At 36.6% G+C, this 25,001-nt stretch overlaps 1 protein-coding gene across 1 annotated transcript; it reads left to right on the top strand.

Annotated features, from left to right (window-relative positions):
- Nucleotides 1-546: 546 nt before the first annotated feature.
- On the top strand, nucleotides 547-3,036 carry LOC148803855 (uncharacterized). The gene is made up of 7 exons (XM_088898158.1): nucleotides 547-790; nucleotides 1,056-1,267; nucleotides 1,646-1,960; nucleotides 2,058-2,115; nucleotides 2,261-2,447; nucleotides 2,575-2,617; nucleotides 2,668-3,036. Exons 1-7 carry the CDS (start codon nucleotides 547-549, stop codon nucleotides 3,034-3,036), a joined length of 1,428 nt encoding a protein of 475 aa, XP_088754284.1.
- Nucleotides 3,037-25,001: the final 21,965 nt, after the last annotated feature.

The following is a 25,001-nucleotide window of genomic DNA, read 5'->3' as shown; positions in this document are numbered from 1 at the left end:
AAAGCGATGAATATGAGAATGAAGTAAAAAAGTTCATAGAATTTGCAGTGATCTATGGTGAAGTTGATGGGAAGATTTATTGTCCATGCAAACAGTGTGCAAACGTATTTATAAAGACTAAAGAAGATGTTGAAGGTGATTTACTTTGGAATGGGATAATGTTGGGTTACACAACTTGGTATTTACATGGTTAGAGTTATACTTCATTATTACCCGACCCTTCAAGTCAAGATGACCCACCTCATGATGATATGCATGGGTTACTACATGGTGTTTTTGGAATGACAATAGATAATTCCAATATGGATGAACCTACATCATATGAGAACACTCATGATTGCCAATTATAGTGGAAGGATAAATCTGATGATGAGAAATGTTCACAATGTCAAACTTCAAGGTGGAAAGACAGTAGCGATGGTTTTGATGATGAGGAAAAGGACACAATTGCAAATAAAAAGAAGATCCCTACAAAAACATTATGGCATTGTACAAACAGCAAAAAATATGAGATGGCATGCAGAGGGTTGGACTCAAGATGGAGTAATGAGGCATCCTGCAGATACACTTGCATGGAAATCCTTGGATAATCAATATCCAGATTTTGCACTTGATTGTCGCAATGTACATCTTGGCCTAGCATCAGATGGATTTAATCCATATGGTAATATGAACATATCCCATAGTACATGGCTAGTTGTGTTGATACCATATAACCTACCACCTTGGTTATGCATGAAATCAACATACTTTATGTTGTCTTTGCTTACACCTGATCCAATTGCTCCAGGTAATGATATTGATGTGTATTTGCAGCCTTTGGTAGATGAGCTTTAGATATTGTGGAATGTAGGAGTCATCACATATGATGCATTTTTGAAAAAAAAATTCCATTGCGTGCAACTGTGCTTTGGACGATCAATGACTTCCCTGCATATGCAATCTTGTCAGGACAGAGTACAAAAGGCAGGTTAGCTTGTCCTTATTGTAACAAGGATACAGATTCTTCGTGCTTTGGACGATCAATGACTTCCCTGCATATGCAATCTTGTTAGGACAGAGTACAAAAGGCAGGTTAGCTTGTCCTTATTGTAACAAGGATACAGATTCTTCGTGGTTGGATAATAGCAACAAGTTCTATTACATGGGACATCGTCGGTTCTTGAGCAAAGATCACAAATTTAGGAGTGATAGAAGAGGATTTAATGGAAAGCAAGAATGGAGAGAGGCACCAAAACAATTGTATGGGAATCAGTTGCTAGTTGAGGTTAATAGAATAAAAGTGATATTTGGGAAGAAGACTAAAAATCCAATTCGTCCAAAGAAAAAGAAGTCTAAAATTATGACAAACAAAGAAGAGGAATCGTGGCAAAGCAAAGGAAAAAACACCTGAGAAAGAAGCACATGTGAAAGAAGCGCCTGCAAAAGAAACACCTACACACAATTGGAAAAAGAAGAGTATCTTCTTTAACTTGCCATATTGGGCAAGTAATCTAGTGCGCCACAATCTGGATCTTATGCACATCGAGAAGAATGTTTTAGATAATATCCTTGGAACTTTATTGAACATGGAAAAAAAGACAAAAGATCATTTAAAAGTGCGCCTAGATCTTTGTGACATGAAGATTAAAGATTCACTTCACAGATTATGCTATATGGTAAAACATACTTACCTCCTACAAGCTTCACAATGACACCAAAGGAGAATGAGGTATTTTGTCAAGTTATAAAGGGTGTAAAAGTTCCAGATGGGTATGCAAGTAATATTTCAAGGTGCACTAATGTTCAGAAGAAGCACATTTCAGGTCTCAAAAGCCATGATTGCCATATTTTAATGCAGCAATTACTTCCAATAGCCATATGTAGGACACTACCTCAGAATGTGGTCATTGTCTTGGTTGAATTGAGTAGGTTTTTCCAAGACTTGTGTTCCAAAGTATCATGTGAAAATGACTTCAGGGTTCTTGAGCTACAAATAGTACCCATACTTTGTTGCTTGGAAAAGATATTCCCACCCTCCTTTTTTGATATCATGGTACATTTAACTATTCACTTAGCAAGTGAGGCAAGACTGGCAGGCCCAGTACAATATCGTTGGATGTATCCGATTGAGAGGTACTCACCAATTTTCTTGCTTCATTATATTTTATTAATAGTTCCTATTAAAAATAAAATAGTTTGGAATAATATGCCAAAACTTTGCTTTTTAGGTATCTACGAAAGTTAAAGTCCTATGTACGAAATTGAATTCAACCTGAAGGATCAATTGCAGAGGGATATCTAATAGATGAGTGTTTGATATTCTGCTCTCGTTATATGCATGATTTCGAGACAAGATTTGATACATGGGTTCGTAATGATGATTCTAGAGATGATGGAGAAGGTCGGTCATATGGGATAGGTGTGCCATTTCATTTAAATCTCGATGATTTAAAAAAGGCACATAGGTATGTGTTGTTTAACACCAACTCAATCAACCCCTTTATCCAGTAAGAACTTATAACCACCTTAAATATCTCAATAGATTATTAAACTTACTCACACATTTAACTAATGTAAATTTATTTTATGTAGAGAACATAAGTTGGAAGTCAAAATGCACATCCTCGAAGAACACGTATGTTTAGGGAATAAATCCATAATAGTGACTTCTCAAATTGGTTCAAGGAACGGGTTTATCGTGCCATAGGAGATGAAATTTCTGCAGAAATTATGAGCCTTGTTCATGGTCCTGATACTATTGCTAGAAGATTCAATGGATATATTGTTAATGGTTTCCGATTTTGCATAGTAGCTCGTGATGTGGATAAAAAAACCCAAAATTATGGGGTTATTGTTACTGCAAAAACATCGAACTTTTCACGTGTGAGCGATAGGAATCCAGTTGCAGGAGATTTAGATTACTATGGCATGTTAAAAGAGATTATAGAGCTGAACTATATAGGGCATAAGAGAATTGTGTTATTTCGGTGCGATTGTCTGATGTCAAATCGGGAAGAGGGATTAAAAGGGATGAATTTGGATTTACTCTTGTAAGTTTTAACCATCTATGCCACACGGGGATCAATAATACAGATGATCCATATGTGTTAGCAAACCTAGCTCAACAAGTATTTTATGTTCCTGATCCTATAGACCCTGATTGGAAGATTGTTGTCGAAACAAGAACAAGAGATTTCTTCAATATGGGTGAAGGCAATACCTTAGATGAGGAAGCAACAACTATGCAAAGCTTACCTAGTGAGGAACCAATGTTGCAAGAGACACTAGTTTTTCAATGATGATGATTCCAATTGGAATAGGACAGATGTTGAAGGAATAGAAGTAGACACACCAGATGATTTGTTGCACCGACTTTTAAAATGAAGCCTTATATTTCTTTAGAATTTTATACTTGATTTTATCCATTGACTTGAGAGATGTAATAAATAATTTATAGATTAATGAAATCTTCTTCTGTTTATGTTTTTCCTCCCTTTTTATTTAGATATTTACAAAAATTGATTTCCTTATGCAATGCATGTTATTGCTTCAAGCATTCTTAGGATTGATGGCCTTCAGATTTCTAATTAGAGATACAAAGGCTTTAGCTTTTGCATTGAGTAGTTCATTCATGTGGGTCCCTATTTAGCTAATACTTACCCTTAATTGGCTTAGGGGCCTTTTGGTAACAGCTGAAGTGGTTGATTTCCATATGCAATGCATGTTGTTGCTTCAAGCATTCTTTGTGGTGTCTTACTATTCCTAACCCTCATGCTTGTATCTTGTACGCCTCTCTCTCTCTCTATAATTGATATGGTTTTCATGGGCAAGGTTCTGATCAATAGTTCTCAGGGAGTATTAGAGACAACATCCTCTTGAATCTCCTCCTTTTTGAATTTATAAGCAACCCATAAAAGGCCAGGGTCAAGGTAATTGTTTCTATAGTCAGAAAATTAGATATATCTTATTTTATGGTTATCTAACAAAACCAAAATCAATGTAGAATGAGCCATGAATGCAAATGTAATACCTTGATAAATTGTTGGAAGAAGTATCTATCTTATGTAGAGTTGTAGACATACCAAACCTTTACCAGAGGTTCAAAGTATCGATACACCTAATACACCGGTAGAGGTGTAGCGGTGTGTACCGGTACCTATTTCTTTTATTTTTTTAGTTTTTTTTTAAGGTTCAAAGGGGTCATTGTAAGGTCCGACCACCCCTTGAACCAGTCAACCCCAAAACACCTCCAAATTGTTGGGAAGCCCCTAATATAATACGTATCGACCGATACGACCTGATATGTATCGATACTTTGAATCTTGCCTTTACCTACCAAATTGTTGGAAGCAGTATCTATCTTATGTAGAGTTTTCATATATAAATGAGCTTCCCTTATCATTAACCAATATCAATAGGATTAGCTCCCCTATTTTTGTTGATGGCATAGCTACATCATCCCTTAAGATCGATGTTGATTTGTTATTTGGTTGCTATCATAGCTTTTTAATTTTTATCAATATATTTGGGTTAAGTTATAAATCATTTTTATTTTCCTTTTCTTAATGCATTATTTTTGTTCCTATTAGCTATCTGCTTATTTGAATAATTTGTGCATATGATTTAATGTAGTGGAATATTGCATAGGAAATAAGGAGATCAAAACGTCAATTATTTCTACAAAGAGTCCGAGAGAATGCATCAAGAGAAGCTGATATACCAATCCATAGCTCCCCATCCAATAATCATATTGAGATGTCGTCCCCACAATCAATACAAAGGGAGCAAAGTCAGCCTACTATTACAAATTTGGGAACCAACATGCCTACTAATAATAGAAATGAAGCTTCAAGCTCTGAAGGTCTTGTTGCAACAAATTTACAAAGAGATACCCCTTCCATTAGTACAATTGGTAGCTCTATTGGTTCAGTTCCTACAGGTAATTTTTACAAGAATAAAGTTTCACAATTCATATTTATATTATTTTTAAGTATGCTACTATAATATGCATTATTTATTTTGGTATAGTTTCTAATAATACAAGAAAACAAACTCGAGGTCGAGGGAGTACAATCCTTAGAAACATTGTAGAACTACCCAATGATCAAAGAATTAAATTACAATGGAATGATGATTTACAACCTATAGGGGAACATAGAGAAAATTTTCTAAATTATATAGGAATGCAAGCAAGGAATGGGAGACTTGTACCTATCCATTATGTCGATTGGCATGAAGTTCTACAAAGGCACAAGGATGAAGTATGGCAAGTGATCTAGGTAATAATATCAATATACATAATACATATAAGATCATTTTTCTATTATATGTTGCCTTATCAATCTAAAATTAATATATTTTAATTTTATAATTTATTAACTAATTGCAGAAGTTTGAACTTGAAGAAAAATATAAGGATTGGGTCATGCGAAATCTTGGATAGAGGTGGAGGGCATATAGGAATAAAATAAAGGTGAACTATTATGACAAATATGAAATTGATCAGGAAAGAATTAGAAATTGCCCTCCTGATGTTCATTTGGATCAATGGAAAGAATTGGTTAAGTATTTTTCAAATGATTTATTTGAGGTAAGTTATAGCATCAAACATTTTTATGTATCTAGTTTTAATTATTATTCTTATTTTAAATAATGCATTTACATGAATGCACAATGCAGGCTCAAAGCGGAAGAGGTAAATCAAACCGAGTAAAGCATACTATGGTTCATGTTTCTGGTTCAAAGTCTTTTACGCAAATCCAAGAAGAATTGGTAATTTCCATTTATTATTGAAATAAATTAAGTTGAATTTACATTCATAAGTTGTAAACTTATAATTATTTTATGTTAAAAAATAAGAAAAACAAGCATCCAGAAAAAAGGGAACCTATGCGAACAGAGATGTTTAGAGCCACACGTAAAAGAAAGAATGGAAATGTTCCAAATGAAGATATTGCTCATGCTATTGTAAGTATTGCTATTATAATATTATTATTTGTTAATAAATTTATGTATATGAAATTAAAGAAATCTTTTAAAGTTTATTTTATATTGCAGAGAAATTTAGATGAGATAGATTTGGATAGAGAAAGTTCACAAATTAGCGATGGGCATCAGGATACTATTTCTCAAGTACTTGGTCCAGAGCATAGTGAGTATGTTCGATTGTTTGGATTTGGACCAACTCCATCAAAAGTTTGGGGCAAAAAAGGAGAAAATGATAGATTGAAAATGGAGAATGAAAATTTGCACAAGCAATTAGAGGAGGAAAGAGTGAAAAGAGAACAATTGAAGACACAACAAGACCAAATGCAGTTGGCCATGACTTCATTATTGGCTAATCTTGCTCAAAATGGAACTATCGACTTGTCAAAAATCTTACTTGGATCAACTTCAGCATCGCAGGTAATTTTTTTTAGTAGATTTATTTAAAGTTTAAATTAAGTAGTTTTTTAAGATCATGATTGATAAAATTACTTATACATTATTTTTTGTAGGAGAATAATAATGAAGGTGCTAGTGCTTCTGAAAATTAAACACTAGGGGAACAAATTTGATGAGAAGAAATTTCCATTGAGACTAGCATTTTTTTATTTAAGTATTACTTTTTTTTGTATATGAACTTTTTAAATCTTATTTTTTGATGATTTAAATACATTATCTTTTAGAAACCAATGAATACATATTTATATAATGGATGGATTTAATGGATTTAAGATTGTCTATTGATTGAATTGAATGAACAAATGAATGGCGATAATAAATTATATGTAAAATATGTTATATGGATGTAACATAATGAAATTAATATTGATAATAGTTCCAATTATGTGATCATTAGCAACAATCGTATTACTTTTAAATACGTGCAAATTTTTTATTAACAACAATTTGCAAATTATTTACAATAATTAAAGATATTAATAACAACAACTAAATTAATATTGACAACCATTTTTAATTGTAACTAAATACAATGAAGAATAATTAATGAAATCGGTAACAATTATTCACTTGTTGCTAATTTAACAATAGTCTATAACTACTGTTGCTAAAATTATTATAAGCAACAGTTGCAGAATTGTTGCTAATTATATTCGCAACAATTAATTAGAATTGTTTTGTCAACAATTCACACCAATTATATAATTGCCTTTATTTCAATGAGAATTGTTACAAAAGATAGTTATAACCAATAATTGATCAATTATTGCCTATGCTTTAGCAACAATTAATGTGCTTGTTTCTATTGACATATATGAGTACATTTAGCAAATTGTTGCAAATATTATTTTTTAGCTACAATCAATAGAAGTTGTTCCAAATAATGTATATTGGGTCATTGTTGGGTTTCGTTGTTGCAAAAAGACAACCTTAGCAACATTTATATCGACTGCTGCTATACATCACCATTAGTAACAATTGATTGTAATTAAAAACTTTTAGCCACGGCACTATCAGCAATAGCCAACTTGGTTGTAACTAAACATTTAGGAACAATTTTTTAACATTTAGCAACAAAGTTGTGACTGTTGTTAAAGGCCAATTTTCTTGTAGTGCAACATGTACCTCCAAGTATTTAGAATAATTAAAATTGTCCAGCTAAAGACTCCATGCAATTTCAATTACAAATCCTTAGGTTTTGTGATTTATAGATGTCTATTTAGACACATTGCCACTTCTTTTATTTAAGAAGCATAAAAGAATTCCATTTTGATCATCTTATATAATTCAACAAGAAATTAACAATAGAGGGCTCAATTTGTCCTATTCTGATATCATTTTAAACAATCAACAAAATACTTGATTTTCTCTCAAATTCAAATACAAAAGCATTAACACAAAGGGGAAAATACTTCTTATAGATTTTTCAGAAACTCTAAGGCTTTTTAGTGATTTTTCCAAAAATAAGTCATTAATTTGTAAAGCCTTTTCTAACTTGTCCTACAATTGCTCCCTTGCCTTCTCTTGGGCCTCAAAAGAATTGACTTTGAATTTTATTAATATTTTTTGGGGTATGTTCATTTGAACATCATTTGAAATAGAGGAATTGAAATTTCTTTTATTTTTTCTTTTTTTTCCTCCATGAGGCTACACAATGGGGGTGGCCCATTCCCCAAACCCAATACCCCCAACCTAGCTGCAGGTGGGGTTTGATCCAAGAGACCTTACCGACTAGCCAATTGGCGCCTTGTAAATAGAAAAAACACATTCAAAACTTAATTGATAAGGATCACTCTTTCATCTTTAAAAACAATTTTCAATTTCCAATCCTAAATTTTCTTCTTACATTTAGTTGTGATGTTATTCAAAGCCTTCTCATGAATTATGCTTTAAATAATTGAGTCACCCAAGTATTTTTCTTTGTTTGTTGATATTGAGATGCTCATAATCTTAGAAATCATTTTTTAAACCCTATCTGTCAATTTTTTTTTAGAAAAAAAAATTGACCTTTTGAAATGGATATTTCAGATGAACCTTCTTAGACATCTTGAGATTGAGCAGAAATTACTTATAAACTAATGGAGCTAACCCAAAATCCATAATCAAAATTGCAAACCACACAAAATCGACATTTTAAAATCATTAAATAGTGACAATTGAACCTACTTTTAAAGATGACTAAATAACGATGATTTTGTTCAATATTAATTAAGAGAGAGAGAGATACTTTCTAGCTAAACACTTCATGAATTTTCAGTTATAATTCATTTAAGTAACTCATTTAAAACAATTAACAAAATATCAAATTTGTCCTTAAATTCAAATCAGAAAGCATTAACACAAAGGGGCAAAATTTGTCCAACTAAAATTATAGAAATTTTTAGGGGCTATTCGTACATTTTAAAATAGTATAGATGTTGTTATCCTTCACTTATTATATCATTTGTCTCTCAAAGTGAGGGGTGAAGCTAGGATTTTTTATTGAGGGGGACGAAAAGCTAGCAAGCATGAATAGGGGGACAAAAGCTAGTAAACATAGGTAGGGGGTTAAAATCTAAGTGGGATTTAAATAAGTAAAATGGAGATTTTCAACGGATATGAGGGCCATGGTTCCCCTCTACCACCCCTAGCTCTGCCCCTGCTCATAGACGTCTCTCCATTTGCTAATGTATATTGCAATATGTGGTTTGCAAATCAACCTCGGCATGGTTCTCTTATTTCTGCAAATCCCTGCTCTCAAAATGAGAGCGACAATACTTATGATTATGACTGGTTTTCTGTTTTCCAACTTCTTTTAACTACTATATGTTTTTGGTCCTAGTTGATTGATACCTAAAAAATCAGTAGACCTCATGTCTTTCTTATGCTTCCTCCACCCCTTATTCACTATGTAATGTACAATATGTAGTGCTAGTAAAGAAAAAGAAGTTTGCTGCATGAAATAAAAATTATTTCCCTCCCAAATAGACGATTCTCTATGAGTTATAACCTGGGGTTGGAAATATAATAATAATAATAATAATAATAATAATAATTTTTGACATTTATGAAGTTTCAAATTATTGTATGACTACAGTATAAAGAGTTCCTGACTATGCCACTAGTCATAGCAATACATTGAAAGCCATTATTCATGGTTTTAGCCTTGCAATAAAACCATGTCCCACCAAGGCAAATTGTTTGTAGTTGAAGGATATCTTCGAGAGAGATGTCTTATCCAAAGTTTTAAAAGGCTAAAGGCAGAGGTGAAGCGGTTGGGTGTAAAAAGGGCAAGGCCTAAGCCTCAAGGCATTTTGAGGTGTAAGCCTCGTGTAGGTATACAATGCTCACTTAACCCCTTAGAGTACAATAAACACCACATTGATACCACGTGGACGCTTGCGATCAGTCTGTAGCCAACATTTCCTCTATGATGAACCCACAGTGCATCACAGGCCTGCGATGAACCTACAGCGCACATCACAGGACTATGATAAACCCGTGGTTCATCGCACACTCGTGATGACCCATTCTTAGCTCGAGCCAAATTGGATTGAACCTACAGTGAGGTTCACACATACTCGGCCCTAGGGTAAACCCTCAATCGCTGTGGCACCCCGGTCTGCTAAGAATTGCATCCAGATGCCACCTGTACGCATAATGTCGAAGCAACGAATGTGACAAGGCACCATGTAAATCTAATAAGATGCCATCCGCCAGACGGTGACGTTACTAGCACCATGTCAGTTAAATAAGACACACAAAACGTAGTAGCACATGTGAGTTATGAGGATCTCCGAGTGAAAGGAAAGCCAATCCTCGAAAAGATACCCATAGGGACACGTGGTGAAACCCCAGCACTGCACTTAACGATTGACTGCGAATCCAATATTCCCTTTCCTAGTAGGAAACGAGCACCTCTAACTCCTTCCTTTTAGGATCTCAGGATCTCTCCCATAAATAGAGATCCTCCTCGTAACGAAATTCATTCAGCTATCAAGTATCCTTATCATTGATTGCCAACTCTATCGTCCCAACTTGACGCCCTAGCTTTAGATTCAATCCCCTTTACCCATGGTCTTTCTTTGTGTTTCAAAGAAACCGCCTCCTCAATCTAGCCACCAGCTAACCTACACCTCAAACATAAGAAAAGGGAAAATAAAAACTATGTATTTATATTTATTAGAAAAAACAAATGAAGGAAATATAAATTATTTTTTCTAGATTTACATTACCCGATCCATCATGAATTTGACTTGATCTAGGGACCAAGCTAACATTTTTTTTTTATTAAAAAGATAATCATATATCCAAAGTGCCAAAATTTTATTTTCTTTTCATTTTATATTCTCTAATACTTTTTCCTTGGGTTGTTTTTTTTCTCATTGTTATTTAAAAGCATGGAGGTTGGTTTATTCTTTGTGGTTCCATTGGTTTGTTTTAGACTGCATTTGGATGAGGTAACTTAGGGGTCATTTGATAATAGTTGGATATGCTGAATTGAAAAGGCTTATTGCTTTGTCTTTTAGTGAACAAGTTCTTAAGGCTCAGTTTGGAAGGAGTAAAAATGTAAATATGTAGAGTGCAAAACCTTATATTTTATGTTATTTTATATGTATTTGCATTTGTACTCTTTCCAAACTCAGCATAAAGAGGTTGTGGAATGGCATAAGCTGAAGTTGAGTAGATTATCATACTCTTGAAAATTTTTATACTAAGTCCCGTTAACAATGTTCCCATAAAATGTCCTTAAAGGCATAGGCCTCTAACATTGTAAGGCCTAAGCCTTCACCATGGAGAGAAGGGCTATTGAGGCCAGGTCTTTTTTGTTTGCCTCACCTTGAGGCTTAGGCCTTTGGCCTTGCCTAAAACCATGGTCTTATCAACATGTGTATCGCGATGCAAATCAGGCAACAAATTGATTGGCAATTGAGGCTCAAACAAATAGAATGGAATCATTGACTTTTAATTTAAGGGCAAATTTCTTAAACTACCCCTACTATGTAGGTAATTGACTAACTGTACCTTTACTGCTTAACTATAGTCTTGTACCACCCCTACTATTTATGACAATTGACTAGCTCTACCCCTTCCGTTAGCATCCGTTACTGTTCCATCAAAATCCATACACACGTGACACCATGTGACATATAAAATTTCTTTAATACCCAATATTTCCCTTCATCCCTCTCCCTCTCTCTTATTCTTCTTTTTCATCATCTTCTTCACTGTCCCTCTCCCTGATGGAAGCTATAGTGAACCACTCCCTGATGGCAGTTGGTGGTGCAATCGTTCCACTCCCCATCTTTCACTACGATCGAGTCGAAGAACTATTGCAAATTTTTATTCTTTATTAATTCTCTATTTTCTTTTCTGCAACAACAATCAACCAAAGTTTTGCGAGTCGAAGGCTGGAATTAAGCTCCTAGACATCATACTTACAAATGTATGCCTCTTCTTCTTCTTCGTTAGGCAGTTATCTCTGTCATTAAATCATGGTATCATCACATTACCATGGTGATGAGACTAAAAAGTACCCTATTTTTATCCCCAAATATTCACTTTTTTTCATTAATTTATCACTTAATTGGACTCATTACTCTTGTATTTCGATTCAGGGCAAGCAAGATGGCAATTGGAAGAAAACAAGGCAAATCGGATGATTTTGCACAGTTTCAGCACCATTCAGTAATCTGGGCATAACTCTCAATTCCGGACTCTGATTTGGATAATTAAAGAGGAATCATAAAGATGAAAGAAAGGCCCACAACTTTTATGTTTTGGGTTTTGACAGATTCGGTCCACATCAAAGACGAAACCGGGCCCGAAGTTGGAGCAAGTTCGTAGCAAAGCCCATTTCACAGCTGAAGCCCAATTCGCAGAAGAGCCTTGTAGCAGCCCAACTCGAATTCAAGAGCCTAGAGTCCCAATTTCGAATGTAACCTCCAGAAAGAGAGTCTTATTAGATTTAAATTTTTGAATGTAATCCTATAAAGATAAGAAGATTGGATTAGGTCACAAGATAAGAGATAGGATGGGATTAGTTCAAAACAGATCAAGACTTTCTAACTTGAGGTTAATCTCCTAGAAGGAGTTGGAGAGAGATCCTCCTCCTAAAAGTATATAAAGGGGGGGGGGGGGGGGGGGGGCAGACCAGCTTTAGGCATCACTCATCATCCAACAATCAAGTATCAAGCAACTCAAGCTACCAAGAAGATCAGTTCAGCCTACTGAGATGCAAAGCCTGGAGGGTTCGAAAATCATGAGCAGCTAAGCCTTTTCTTTTCTGGTTCAAAGGGGGGAGGTTCGATTGAGTCATCATGAGGTTTTGTATTTAATTCAAGTTCTTGCTTTTTAATTCAAGTATTCATTGATTCTTGTGCTTATTCTCTATGGATGTTAATGTTAATTACTCTGACAAATTAATTAATATTGATTTTCCTACTGCTATCCATCGTTCGGTGATCCGTAATTGTCACGAATAGTGGTACAAGTAGCAATTAGGTTAATATCTTTCTGGGTCAATTGTTCGTGACAGCCTTTGATCAATGTATTGACATTTTTAACCTAAGGGAATCAATGGAACAAGATTCGATAATTGCAGCTATCTCAATTATTGTTATTTTGGTTTAACTATTTTCACAAAGCTTAATGCTATCACTAATTGATATGGAATGCTATCGTACCTAGTCGATTAGTGATAAGTGTTGATCGAATGATGGGTTTGGTCAGCTGATTTAGGAAAATACAAGGTTTATTATGGCTATCCTAATAAATCTAAGGTTAAATGCTTGAATTGCAAGACTGCCGAAGTCTACCTATGATCGATGACCAATTGATCAACCCGAACCCTTGAATCAGAATTCAGTAAGACTGATTTCTCTTGTTTGATATTGCTATTGCTTTCTTGTTCTTTTAGAAATTTTAATTATTTACTTTTCCCACTCCGTGTGGGATTCGACCTAGTGCCACTATTACAACAAAAATTTTATTATGGGACTAGCATTAATTTTGAGGTCTTCGACAACCCATCAAAATTTTGGCGCCGTTGCCGGGGAGCTATTTTAATTTCATAGCTTGTTACCTTCTATTTTGTTAACCTCTTCTATTTTATGACTTGTGCTTCTCAACGAGGTGAAATAGAGTACAACCCCAAAATTGAGAAGACTACCCGTTGTTTAAGGAAGAGGCGAAGCAAAGGAAGGACCGTTCACCTAAAAGGGTGAATTCTGAATTCGACCTACCAACTTGTGATCAACCCATCTTCGAAGAGAAAGAAAGGATGGTTGATAGAGAGAGAACACAAAGGGAGTTGGCTGCACCAATCATGAACCAACAACCCCTATGCATAATATATCCCACTCTTGAGGTAGCCTTCGAACTAAAATCTGGATTGATTCAATTACTTCCTATTTTTCATGGCTTTTCAGGTGAGGACCCTCACAAACATCTCAAGGAATTCCATGTTTTCTGTTCAAGCATGAAACCACAAGGTATGACCGAGGACCAGGTAAAATTAATAGCGTTTCCATTTACTTTACGAGATAAAGCAAAGGATTGGTTATATATTCTTCCTCCCGGTTCGATACGTACATGGGATGAGATGAACAGAATATTTTTAGATAAATATTTTCCTGCATCCCAAGCTGCAAACATTAGGAAAGAAATCTGTGGAGTTCGGCAGTTTGGTGGTGAGACACTATACGAATATTGGGAAAGATTTAAACAACTTGTTGCTAGCTGTCCACACCACCAAATACCCGAACAACTCTTGATCCAATACTTCTATGAAGGACTCCAACCTATGGATAGAAGTATGGTAGATGCAGCTAGTGGAGAAGCCTTGGTAAATAAAACACCCGAAGCGGCTAGGGAATTGATTTCCAACATGGCCAAAAATTCACAACAGTTTGGAGCAAGAACAGATGGCACTACTAGGCGTGTTAATGAGGTAAGTCATGTTAATTTAGAAAATCAAATTTCTGATCTTACTGCTTTGGTTAGACAATTGGTTGCAGGGCAATTACAAACAGCTAGGGTATGTGGTGTTTGTTCGATTCCTAGGCAGCCTACGGATATGTGTCCATCGTTGCAGGATGGCTCGATGCAGCAAGTTAGTGCCGTAGGAGGATTTCTGGGCCAGCCTCAATGCAAGCATGATCCCAACTCCAATTACTACAATCCCGGGTGGAGGGATCATCCAAATCTGAGCTACGGAAACCAAGGAGGACCACAGAGATATCAACCCCAAGCTTTCAATAGACAGGCCCCAATTTCAGCACCTATCACAGCGCAAGGCCAACCCTCAAGTTTAGGAATGTCATTAGATGAAACCGTTAAGGCTCTAGCTACTAACACTCAGCAATTTCAACAGGAAACAAGAGCCAGCATCCAGAACATGGGGAACCAAATCAGCCAACTTGCTACTTCCATTAGCAAGTTGGAGGCACAGAATTCCGGGAAATTATCATCACAGACGGTAGTTAACCCCAAGGAAAATGCAAGTGCAGTGGTGCTGAGAAGCGGAAAGGAGTTGCAGCCCCAACCTACCTCACCAACGAAGGTAGATAAAGGAGAGGAGAGACAAGATTCAAATGAAGGCCCCATTAAGGTAATACCCGACCCCCCTCTCCCTAAGATTACTAATGCCATTGTACCACCTTTTCCTAATAGGTTGGAAAAATCTAAGAAGGAGGAATATGAGCAGGAAGTCTTAGAAACCTTCAGGAAGGTGGAAATCAATATCCCCTTGTTAGATGCTATAAAACAGATCCCAAAGTATGCAAAGTTTCTAAAAAACTTGTGCACTAACAAGAGGAGGCTGCGAATTGATGAGAATGTAAGAGTTGGAGAAAACGTTTCAGCTGTCATCAAGAGGACCTTGCCGGAAAAACGTTATGATCCAGGTAGTTCACTTTACCTAGTATGATTGGCAATAAATGAATCAAGCGTGCCATGCTAGATTTAGGTGCATCCATCAACGTCATGCCATACTCGATTTACTGTGCTTTGAGATTAGGTCCCTTAAAGGAAACTAGGGTTGTCATTCAGCTAGCTGATCATTCTAATGCTTACCCGGAAGGGATTGTTGAGGATGTGTTGGTGCAGGTTAATGATTTAATTTTTCCAGCCGATTTTTACATCCTGAAGATGGAGGAGGACACAGTCACAAGTTCAGCCTCACTTCTATTAGGCAGGCCATTCATGAAAATTGCCAAAACCAAAATAGATGTGGATGAGGGTACCCTCTCCGTCGAACTATTCAATATTTTTGAAGCTATGAAATATCCAAATGAATGCCATTCTATCTGCTCTATTAACACTATCGATTCAATTGTGCAGGAAGTTTTTGGAGAAGAGGACATGGATGAAGAACTTGAATTCAGTGCACAATTGGACAGGGAGGAGGAGTTCGAGACATCCTATGACACTCTGGAACCGATCCCTGGACAAAAGGTAATCAATTCTGATCTTCCATCGTCATTTTCTCACGAAAAAATTGTTGCCTTCTGTTTTGTAAGCTCAGGAGTTGGAACTAAAGACCTTACCTGATCACCTTAAGTATGCATATTTGGGCGAAAAAGAAACACTACCCGTGATCATTGCGAAAGGTTTGACTAAAGAACAAGAGGAGCGGCTCATCAAAGTCTTAAAGGAAAATAAGGCGGCAATTGGTTGGACCTTAGCCGACATAAAGGGGGTCAGCCCCTCGATTTGAATGCATAGGATCCTTTTGGAAGTTGGCACCAAACCAGTTAGAGAACCACAAAGAAAACTCAACCCGGTAATGAAAGAAGTAGTGATGAAAGAAGTACTTAAGTTGTTAGATGAAGGGATAATCTACCCAATTTCGGATAGTAAATGGGTAAGTCCTATACATGTACCCAAGAAAACTGGGATAACCGTGGTAAAAAATCAAAATAATGAACTAATCCCAATGAGGGTACAAAGTGGCTGGTGTATGGTAATTGATTTTCAAAAACTTAATTTGGCCACTCGAAAGGACCACTTTCCCTTACCCTTCATCGATCAGATATTAGAAAGATTAGCAGGTAAGGCCTTCTTCTGTTTTCTTGATGGATTCTCAGGATATTATCAGATAGTTATTGCCCAAGATGACCAAGAGAAAACAACTTTCACTTGCCCATTCGGTACCTTTGCTTACAGACAGATGCCTTTCGGCCTATGTAACGCTCCAGGCACTTTTCAAAGATGCATGATAAGTATATTTTCTGATTTTATTGAGAAGTTCATTGAAGTGTTCATGGACGATTTTACTGTTTATGGTAATTCATTTGATGACTGCTTAAGTAATTTAAGTAAAATTCTGAATCGATGTGTAGAGACAAATCTTGTTTTGAATTATGAAAAATGCCACTTTATGGTAAAGGAAGGCATTGTGTTGGGACATGTTATTTCGGCTAGAGGAATAGAGGTCGACAAGGCCAAGACTGATTTAATTGTGAGCTTACCTTACCCTACAAATGTTAGGGAAGTTCGTTCCTTTCTTGGACATGCAGGTTTCTATCGCAGGTTTATCAGAGACTTTTCAAAAATCGCCCTGCCATTGTCCAATGAAGCATTTGATAAGCTCAAGAAACTATTAACAATTGCACCCATTATTCAACCACCTGATTGGAACTTGCCCTTTGAGATCATGAGCGATGCAAGCAACTATGGGGTAGGGGCTGTTTTAGGTCAACGAGTTGATGGGAGGAGCCACGTCATCTACTATGCTTCAAGAACGTTGAATGTTGCACAATGCAACTACACAACCACCGAAAAGGAGCTATTAGCAATTATGTTTGCTTTAGATAAATTTTGATCATATTTGCATGGCTCTAAAGTGATTGTATTTTCTGATCATGCAGCTTTGAAATACCTGCTAGCGAAAAAGGAGTCAAAACCGAGGCTGATAAGGTGGATACTCTTGCTCCAAGAGTTTGATTTGGAGATTAAGGATCGAAGGGGAGCTAAAAACTCGGTGGTGGATCATCTAAGTAGGTTGGTAAAAGATGAGGACTCATCACCCATCTCTGAGTTGTTTCCTGATGAGCAACTATTTCACATAAAAGGTATGGTCCCTTGGTATGCTGATATTGTGAACTACTTGTTACTGGAATTTTGCCTAATTACCTTAGCACGTCCATGAAGAATAAAATCAGGTATGATGCAAAATATTATGTTTGGGACGAACCCTATCTATGGAAATTCTGCTCTGATCAAGTGATTAGGAGGTGTGTCCCTGAGAAGGAGCATATGTCGATTTTAAGTTTCTGTCATAATTATGCTTGTGGTGGACATTTTGGGCCAAAAAGAACTGCTCAAAAGGTCCTAGATAGTGGGCTGTATTGGGCAACCCTATTTAGAGATGCATACCTGTTTTGCAGAAATTGTGAAAGATGCCAACAAACAGGTGCATTATCTCGCAGGAATGAGATGCCCCAAACCCTCATTCTTATTTGCGAAATCTTTGATGTTTGAGGTATTGATTTTATGGGACCCTTTCCTCCCTCTTGTGGTTTTGTTTACATACTTTTGGCAGTTGATTATGTCTCAAAATGGGTGGAAGCAAAGGCCACCAGGACTGGTGATTCTAAGTGTGTTGTAGGGTTTATCAAATCTAACATCTTCAGTAGGTTTGGCATTCCTCGAGCCATCATAAGTGATCAAGGGACCCACTTCTATAATAGAGCCGTCGAAGTCTTATTGAAAAAGTATGGGGTGCATCACCAAATTGCCACTACTTATTACCCCCAGACAAGCGGCCAAGCTGAAATTTCCAATAGAGAGGTCAAGTCCATTTTAGAGAAGACGATGAATCCAGCAATAAAAGACTGGAGCCTACGTCTAGATGACGCACTCTGGGCATATCGAACAACATATAAAACACCAATAGGGATGTCTCCTTACAGGTTGATTTTTGGCAAATCTCGTCACTTGCCAGTCGAAATTGAGCATAGGGCCTATTGGGCAAGCAAAGGCTGCAATATGAACATGGAAGAAGCTGGCAAGGCAAGAAAGTTCCAATTGCAAGAATTTGAAGAGTTGCGATTAGAAGCATATGAGAATTCGAGAATCTACAAAGAGAATACCAAATTGTTCCATGCTAATTTGCTTTTGAGAAAACAATTTATAATTGGACAAAAGGTTTTATTATACAATTCTCGACTCCAACTCATGCCAGGTAAGTTGCATTCCAGATGGATGGGTCCATTTGTTGTTACTAATGTGTTTCCTTATGGTGCAGTAGAGATCAAAAGTCTCAATACAGACATGGTTCTTAAGATGAATGGGCATCGATTGAAGTTGTTCCATGAGGATGCAAATGTCTCCTCTATGGTAGACATCTCGTTGGACCTTCCTCATTATTCATCGAGTTGAGGAAGCAAAGGAGGACGTCGAGCATAACGATGTTAAACAATTGCACTTGTGGGAGGCAACCCATTGTATTTAGTTAATTTTGTTTTTTTGTTTGGTTTCGATTTCTGTGTTTAGTAGTTGATTTTATATCTGAAGGAACCCAGCAAGGCATTCAGGGAAGTTCTCTTAAATCCTTCTTTCGCATGCATAATCATATACGTTGGGGACAATGTATACCTTAAGTGTGGGGGGATTAGGGGAAACTCATAATTTCTGGGATAACTCTAGCATGCTTCGTTCATCACTTCTTAACCTTGCCTTTTGATGTTTCTTCTCCCTGGAAACCTATCCTTGAATGATTTCAAACTATCAGGAATTATGTGCTTAGGCTGAATAGATAGAATAGGATGCAAGCATGACTAACGAAATTTTTGGCTGCCTCATTATTTTAATCAATCAATAGGCAAGATGCATACAAATTTAACCCGCACGAGTGTGTGCTTAATTTTCACCTAAATGTCTGTCAAACACGGTCTGATTATTCTAGAACTTGCTATGTTGGACATGTTAATACCACGTTAATGAGTTCATGGATTAGAATGGTGATGCCCATGTGATTCTCGTAATTAAAAAAAAAAAGAAAAATAAATATCTTCGTAACTAATGTGAGATGGAGCATAAAATGCACTCACATCTAAAAGCGAAAGGAAAGGGTGAGATGGAGCATAAAATGCACTCACCCTAGTACCCCAACCCCATTCTCACATTCAGATCCTTGGAACTCATGCTAAGTGGTGGAGATGTGATACATAAGCAAGCTTATGGCAATAACATACCTTGTTTTGACCTAAGAAACAAAGGAAGGTATTTGAATCTGGTTGCATTGGTTTGTTAAAGCAATGAGTGCTTGTCTAGTCCATGAATGTTCAGTCGGTGAAAGGCTTGTTTCCTTTACTGTCGATTTAACTTGGGACCATGAGGAATGGTGATTTGCGATCACTCTTGCACAAGTTAAAAGGGAAGAAGAAATGGAATTGGGAAGATTACCAAGTCTAGACTGAAGCATGCAATTGAGCAAGCCTTATGTTGAGAGAAAGAGAGATTAAAAATCAGTAGGTAGTTTCTTTTGTTTTGCTTGAGTTTTTCCTTTTCCGAGGACAGGCAAAGTTTAAGTGTGGGGGGATTTGATGAGACTAAAAAGTATCATATTTTTATCCCCAAATATTCACTCTTTTTCATTAATTTATGACTTAATTGGACTCATTACTCTTGTATTTCGATTCAGGGCAAGCAAGAAGGCAATTGGAAGAAAACAAGGCAAATTGGATGATTTTGCACAGTTTCAGCACCATTTAGTAATCTGGGCATAACTCTCAATTCCGGACTCCAATTTGGATAATTCAAGAGGAATCAGAAAGATGAAAGAAAGGCTCACAACTTTTATGTTTTTGGTTTTGACAGATTCGGTCTGCATCAAAGACGAAACCGGGCCTGAAGTTGGAACAAGTTCACAGCAAAGCCCATTTCACAGCTGAAGTCCAATTCGAAGAAGAGCCTTGTAGCAGCCCAAGATATTAAAGTAGCCCAACTCGAATTCAAGAGCCTAGAGTCCCAATTTAGAATGTAACCTCCAGAAAGAGAGTCTTATTAGATTTAAATTTTTGAATGTAATCCTATAAAGATAAGAAGATTGGATTAGATCACTAGATAAGAGATAGGATAGGATTAGTTCAAAACAGATCAAGACTTTCTAACTTGAGGTTAATCTCCTAGAAGGAGTTGGAGAGAGCCCCTCCTCCTAAAGCCATATAAAGGAGGGGGGGGGGGGGCGGACCAGCTTTAGGCATCACTCATCATCCAGCAATCAAGCATCACACAACTCAAGCTACCAAGAAGATCAGTTCGGCCTATTGAGAAGCAAAGCCTGGAGGGTTCGAAAATCATGAGCAGTTAAGCCTTTTCTTTTCTAGTTCAAAGGGGGGAGGTTCGATTGAGTCATCGTGAGGTTCTGTATTTAATTCAAGTTCTTGCTTTTTAATTTAAGTATTCATTGATTCTTGTGCTTATTCTCTAAGGATGCTAATGTTAATTAGTCTGACAAATTAATTAATATTGATTTTCCTACTGCTTTCCATGGTTCGGTGATCCGTAATTGTCACGAATATTGGTACAAGTAGCAATTAGCTTAATATCTTTCTAGGTTAATTGTTCATGACAGCCTTTGACCAATGTATTGACATGTTTTAACCTAAGGGAATCAATGGAACAAGATTCGATAATTGCAGCTATCTCAATTATTGTTATTTTGGTTTAACTGTTTTCACAAAGCTTAATGCTATCACTAATTGATATGGAATGCTATCGTACCCAGTTGATTAGTGATAAGTGTTAATCGAATGCTGGGTTTGGTTAGCTGATTTAGGAAAACACAAGGTTTATTATGGCTATCCTAATAAATCTAAGGTTAAATGCTTGAATTGCAAGACTGCCGAAGTCTACCTATGATCGATGACCAATTGATCAACCCGAACCCTTGAATCAGAATTTTGTAAGACTGATTTCTCTTGTTTGATATTGCTATTGCTTTCTTGTTCTTTTAGAAATTTTAATTATTTACTTTTCCCACTCCATTATATTATTCATTCGGCTGAGAAATTATTCCCTAGCTCCCTGTGGGATTCAACCTAGTGCCACTATTACTACAAAAATTTTATTGTGGGACTAGCATTAATTTTGAGGGCTTCGACAACCCATCACATGGGCTAGGGCGAGAAAGATTTATCTCAATCTAAAATAAAAAAGGAAGAAAAAATGGTTTTTGCAAATCTCATGTGTTCTTTTAATCAAGAAAAGGTACAAATCAATTGCCGTAGATCATAGCCCATATCAGAACCCTAGCTTGTAGGTGTTTTGAACTCATCGGAAAATGACTATTTCCACAGGTCAATGCCGCTGGTTAGGTTAGAGAGAGAGGGAGAGAGAAAGCCACCAGAGAACAACTGTTTCAACAGGTCACCGCCATTGGTTAGGTGAGAGAGAGTGAGAGCCATGGAAGTGAGGTTGGGTCGTGGGTTGTTCGAGGCGGCATCCATCAGAACTCCGGCCTGGGAGCATCCAATTAGAAGCTCCCCCATTCGAACTCGTTGGAAAAAGACTATTTCAACAGGTCATCTTCGTTGGTTTGGTGAGAGAGAGCAAGAGAGAGAGAGAGAGAGAGAAACCTTGTTCCCTATAATAGGTTAGGTATCAAGAGGTAGGAGATGAACAATTTTCATCACTACTCTCGTCGAAGGGAAACCCTGTTCCCAGTAATTGTTTCAGTAGATCGTCGTTGCTAGTTAAGTGAGAGAGAGAGAGAGAGAGAGACCTATGTTCTAGAAATTAATTGAGTGTTAATTTATGTTGTTGTTCACTTTGGTTCATTGAAGAACTACTTTCTTTGTTCTACAAGGAAGTTATGGTGCAGGGTAGTCTGATACAACAGAGATCTTGGGTTTAGATTCATGCTGCACATCGTAACATATACAATCCAGATCTCATACCTCTGCTCCGGAGATCTGACTCATGTTGCACATTGTCGGAGATCTCATACTGAGAACTTAGTTGGCCGATCTGCACACATGCCACTCTAGATCTCAGATTCAGACTCATCTGTGCGAGAAGAGCCGACTCCGGCCGGTTCAATATTAAACGTTCAAAACAGAGGAGGACAATAAGAGAGAAGACATGAAATAGGGAAGAAGAGGTCGGGGAAAGAGTTTTTTTCCTTAATTTAAGGGCAAAATGACATTTTATCCTTTTCCATTATAATTTAATGACAATAGCAATTGTGAAAAATAGTAAGAGTGGTTTAAGACAATAATTAAATAGTAAGGGTTGAGTTAATCAATTAGCTAAATAGTAGGGAGAGTTTAAGAAAATTTCCCTTAATTTAAATAAAATTCCTTGTTCTCTTTCTTATATTTGTTTTTTTTTTGGTATTTGATTAACCATGTGGTAGCAAAAGTTAAAAAATCATGTTATAGCAAAAAAAATTAAAAAAAGTAAGACGAACTACGCCATCTCCCCTCCTATTTCTCCCATATTCAATTAAAAAAAATCATGTTAAGTTTAAGTGGATATTTACCTTTATTTTGGTTAGTTCATAAAAATAGGGCAAAATCTATGATACCAGAAAGATATGATATGAAAAGTTTTAACCAATCAAAGCCCACCCATGAATTTTGATAAATGACACCTGATTTTTTTGGTAAAACTAGCAAGAAGAGTTCATTAAAATAGAATAAAATAGAGAGTACAAAAAAGTAATAATAGTTAAGGTCTAATTAAGTCTTGGTTAGCCAATTCTTGGATCCACCCAAGTGGATCTTGGACAAACAACCCAAACTCTTTTAGACTTCTCTTTGCTAGCATATGAGCAGCAGCATTACAAGATCTATTTACATGATTAAAGGAAGTTGCTAAATCTCCATTTAATAACTTAATGTCCATGCATAGAAAGTTTGCATCCAAGACCAAGTCCAAGTTTCCTGTCTTTAGAGCCTGCACTAGAAGTTGACAGTCCGATTCCACTTCTATATCTTCCTCCTTGTACATACTCAAAACCTCAAGACTGTTGAGGATAGCCATTGCTTCAGCTTGAATGGGAGACGACGTTGTTGATTTGCCAAAAACTGCATCTATAACTGATCCAGCATCATTTCTTAGAACTGCACCAAAACCTGAACTACTAGGACACAAAAAACTCCCATCAACATTCATCTTGAGCTTTGCTGCTTCTGGTGCTTCCCAAAAAGAAGATTTTCTCTCACTCAGGCTTGGATGTTGAGGAGAAGAATCTTGCAACCCTGCTGGGAAGTCATCACTCTCTCCCTCCACATCCTATAAGAAACTGCAAGTGTAACTCTGGGAATTGGGTCAACATTCTCAAAAATTTTACCATTCCTAGCTTTCTAGATATTCCATAATAACAACAATGAGAAAGCAAGCTATTCATCTTTTTTGTCTCTGTTTGTTAAACACATATCCACCCAAGTTGAAATCTAAAGGTTGAAGGACATAATCGATCCGCCTCTTATACCCATATAATTCAAGTGAGAACCAAACTAGGTAGCTTTTGCATGTTCACATTCAAACAGACATGGTTTTTGTTTGTTGATCGCAAATTGGACAGATGCTGTCATTCGAGAGTTTTCTTTCATAGAGGTTTTCTCTCGCTTCCATTTTGAGAACATTTCCAAATAAAGTTTTTTATTTTTGGGTCAATTTTTACTTTCCAGATTTCAGCCCACTGATTTTTCCCCATATTTACTACATTGAGAGGGTCCAAGGTCCAAGGTTCAAAATTTCGCAATGTATCGGCCCTGTATCAGACTGTTTTGTGTCTGTATCGGCTGATACGGTTCCGAAACAATCCTGATACAGCCTCATACAAGTCCCCTTCTCTCTTATTAATTTCATTAAATTATATTTAAGGTCAAATTACCTTTCATTAATTATATATTTATTCCTATATTTAAATGAATTTCTCTCTCATTAATTAGTTAGTTACTCCTATAATTAAGGCATAAATTTAATTTGAATTTCAATTATTTTTTGAAGGAAATGGCTAATTTCATTAATAATGCTCAGAAACTCAAATACAATCATGCGAGTACAAGCAGCAAAAAAAAAAAAAAAAAAAAGATAAACCCAAACAGATTGCAACAAATCCTGAGCACCAGGAGAAATTCTTGTAAGCACTCTGCAAACTGCACAAAAAGAAATGCCAATAAAGGAGGACCCACCTCCAACAGAGTCAAAACTCCACAAGAAACTCCCAAAAACGGGGATACACAGAAAAATTGCCAAAGTCACCCGTTCTATGGAAATTGCAACTAAAAACTTCAGAAATAAAAGGTGAAAAGAAGAGAGCCAACTATTATCTTATCCAGGCTTGGACGTAACAGTTATCATGCAACATAAATCTCCTTCCAAAGCAAACTGTCCCTATGCCTGAGGCAAGAAAAAGCCACGTCCCCACAAAAAGAGAAGATGGTCTGAAAATAGTGCCAAAAACGGTTCCTCCAGTAACTGAAAGGCTGGATAGTGTCCGAGACTGAACGGAAACGATTAGGCTGCACCGGAAAGATAAGCCAAGAACAAAGAACAATCCTCCTCAATGAAGAACAACTCACATGAAAACACCACACCAAAAAGCATCCCGAGGAAGAGGATACGCCCAAATGTCGCCA

Source organism: Nelumbo nucifera, chromosome 1, assembly GCF_055504915.1.
Source record: "Nelumbo nucifera cultivar China Antique chromosome 1, China Antique-T2T, whole genome shotgun sequence".
NCBI lineage: Eukaryota > Viridiplantae > Streptophyta > Magnoliopsida > Proteales > Nelumbonaceae > Nelumbo > Nelumbo nucifera.
The sequence above is the reverse complement of the archived record's forward strand: the minus strand, read 5'-3'. Positions and strand labels throughout refer to the sequence as shown.